Genomic DNA, 2,882 nt, shown 5'->3' on the forward strand with positions numbered 1-2,882 from the left:
ATTGCAGGCGATGCACTGAGCGGACGTAACGTGAAGCGTTCTGCAAAAAGACGATTATTGAAGGCTGGCAAAGACCTGATGACAGGAAGGGGTTTAAGACAGTTTGTCTCCCCAGGCAATGGTGGTGGTATAAAACGCAGAGCACCACACAGACGGGTCATTTCCTCAGAAGCCAAGCGACAGAGAAGATCTCCCGACATTTTTGACTGACACTTTTCATCATGGCATTTCTTCACGAACACTCCTGCGAATGTACCAAGAGTGAACTTGACTTGTTCACAGTTCCTCCAACGCAGACCAGTGTGGAAGAGGGACAATGGGAAGAAGTGCATCCCCTGACACACATTGTGGAATCGGGACCCATCGAATTTGTGATTTCGGGTTCAGGGGAAGACTACATCGATCTGTCCTCAACACTCCTTCTGATCAAGGCTAAGATTACAAAAGCCGATGGTACTAACATCGGTGCAGATGCAGCAGTGGGTCCCGTCAACTTGTGGCTCCATTCACTGTTCAGCCAAGTGGATGTACACCTCAATGGCAAAATGATATCCAACCCCTCCCCTACTTACCCCTACCGAGCGATGTTGGAGACCTTGTTGAATTACGGTGAGGAGGCCAAAGTCACCCATATCGGTTCAGCCCTATTCTTCAAGGACTATCACTTGAAAATGGATGAAGTGGACCCTACCAAAGAAGGTGGAGAAGTGAACAAGGGACTGAAAAACCGATATGCCTTCACATCTGGCAGTAAAGTTGTCGATATGGTAGGACCCATCCATTCGGATCTCTTCTTTCAGCCCAAATATCTAATGAATGGTGTCGAATTACGTCTAAAACTCAATAGAAGTAAGAATGCCTTCTCCCTTGTGAGCTCTGCAGAAAATCCAGGCTTCAAAGCTGTAGTCTCTGAAGCCACACTACTGGTCAGGAAAATAAAACTCAGTCCGTCGGTACAGCTGGGCCATGCAGAAGCTTTAAAGCAGGGACCGTCCAAGTATCCCATACATCGTTGTGTGATGAAGGTTCTGTCCATTCCCGGAGACACCATGTCGTTCAATAAAGACCACATTTTTCTGGGACAGCTACCTAAACGAGTGGTCTTGGGTCTGGTAGACAACGATGCCTTCAATGGTTCATACAAGAAGAATCCTTTCAACTTCAAACATTACGACATGACGTCACTGGTCCTAAATGTGGGTGGAAAACAAGTGCCAAGCAAACCCCTGAAACTGGACTTCACCCAAGCTGGCGGCCAATCATTTATCATGGCCTACTATTCCCTGTTTACAGGGACAAATAAAATAGGTCGGGATGAAGGAATCAACATCAATCGCTATGAATACGACAATGGATACACACTGTTTGCCTTTGATCTCACACCTGACTTGTCTGCTGACGGAGGACATTTGAACCTGGTCAAAGAAGGCAACTTGGGCATCGAACTGCAGTTCAGACAAGCCCTGCCAAATACGGTGAATTTACTCGTGTATGGCGAGCTGGACAACGTCATTGAAATTGACAGAGATCGCAACGTCCTGTTTGACTTTTGATCCCTGATCATTGGACGAACATCACACGAGAGAAGAATGGACACTCTCAAGCTCAGGGAGATCTTGCTTGCAGATCAGTACACGGCATCCTCTTTTGGTGGGGTGAGAGCCTCTGATAAGTTACCCAAGGCCAAACTCAAATCCTTTCCTGCCGCTTTTGTTGCCAATGTGGATCCCAGTACCAAACCAGGAAAACATTGGGTGGCTTTCTACTTTGTGGATAGCAACAATGGGGAATATTTCGATTCCTATGGAGGTCCACCCATCAAGACACCTTTCGAGACATTCCTGAAAAGAAACTCTCTTGACTGGATCTATAACAGGCAGAGACTCCAAGGACCCCTTTCTTCAGTATGTGGACAGTACGTTCTCTATTATCTGCTGCATCGGTGCCGGGGATGGTCCATGCCAAACATTGTGAAGCAATTCACTGAAGATTTGACTTTCAATGACTTTCTTGTCAATGATTTTATCGAGAAACTGACAGGTTTTGATTTTGATGTTTATGATGTTACCTTTTTAAAGAAGCGTTAGAATTTGCTGTTTGCTTTTCATTGCAAGTTAGTTGTTCTTTGTATATTTGCATTGGTGTTAGCATTTGAATAAATTTTTAAAAAGTTGTTCAGTTGAAAACATTGCCAGTGTGTATCATTTTTTATCCCCCCCCTTTTTTTTTTTCAAGGGTTGGTTTAGCGGATGGGGGGGGGGGTAAGGGGGTAGTTAAACATAATCAATCATCCACACTTCTCTCTCACACAAAGACTGTAGACTGACAAGTTTTGGTTTTTTTTTTCATCTTTAAGTCTTAACAGCACATTTTATTTTCTTAAATGCAGAACTTTATATAACACAAACATGAAACAGAATACAACAAGTTGCAAGTGTCCTGCAGTGTTCTTGTTATACTGAACAAGTCCGAGAAGAAACTTCAAGGAATTCATTGCATGCTTAACCTTTCAAAAAAAAAGAACATCCAAAAAAAAAAATAGCAACTCGAAGCTAAAGATGCGGTAAATAACTTTGAACATTGACTGATACAATTGAAAACATCGCCGAAATCCTAACAACTAGAAGATCCATTTGTTGCACACATGGACTCGATAATGTCATTGCAGAGAACCATTCCGTACACAGTAATATTGTCCATCAAGGCTTCAAAGCATCCCTCTGGATCGTCGGCCCATCGATAACACAGTAAGTGCAGCAATTCGTCAAGGTCAATCAATCCAAAGTCCATTTGGAGGTTACAGATCTCTGCAACTTCCTGGACAGATCTTTCCACTACAGACATGTCGATCCGTTCAGCAGCAGCTCCAAAGTATTTGGAAA

The 2,882-nt window shown here is 43.7% G+C and overlaps 1 protein-coding gene across 1 annotated transcript; it reads left to right on the plus strand.

Moving 5' to 3' along the window:
- Positions 1-221: 221 nt before the first annotated feature.
- Positions 222-1,553, plus strand: LOC139133686 (uncharacterized protein F54H12.2-like). Its single transcript, XM_070700444.1, has one exon. It carries the CDS (start codon positions 222-224, stop codon positions 1,551-1,553), a length of 1,332 nt encoding a protein of 443 aa, XP_070556545.1.
- The last annotated feature ends 1,329 nt before the right edge of the window (positions 1,554-2,882 follow it).

Source organism: Ptychodera flava, chromosome 5 (assembly GCF_041260155.1).
Source record: "Ptychodera flava strain L36383 chromosome 5, AS_Pfla_20210202, whole genome shotgun sequence".
Lineage (NCBI taxonomy): Eukaryota > Metazoa > Hemichordata > Enteropneusta > Ptychoderidae > Ptychodera > Ptychodera flava.

What these genes read in the sequence shown, in the direction of transcription:
- LOC139133686 (XM_070700444.1), top strand. Translation starts at nt 222, where the DNA reads ATGGCATTTCTTCACGAACACTCCTGCGAATGTACCAAGAGTGAACTT.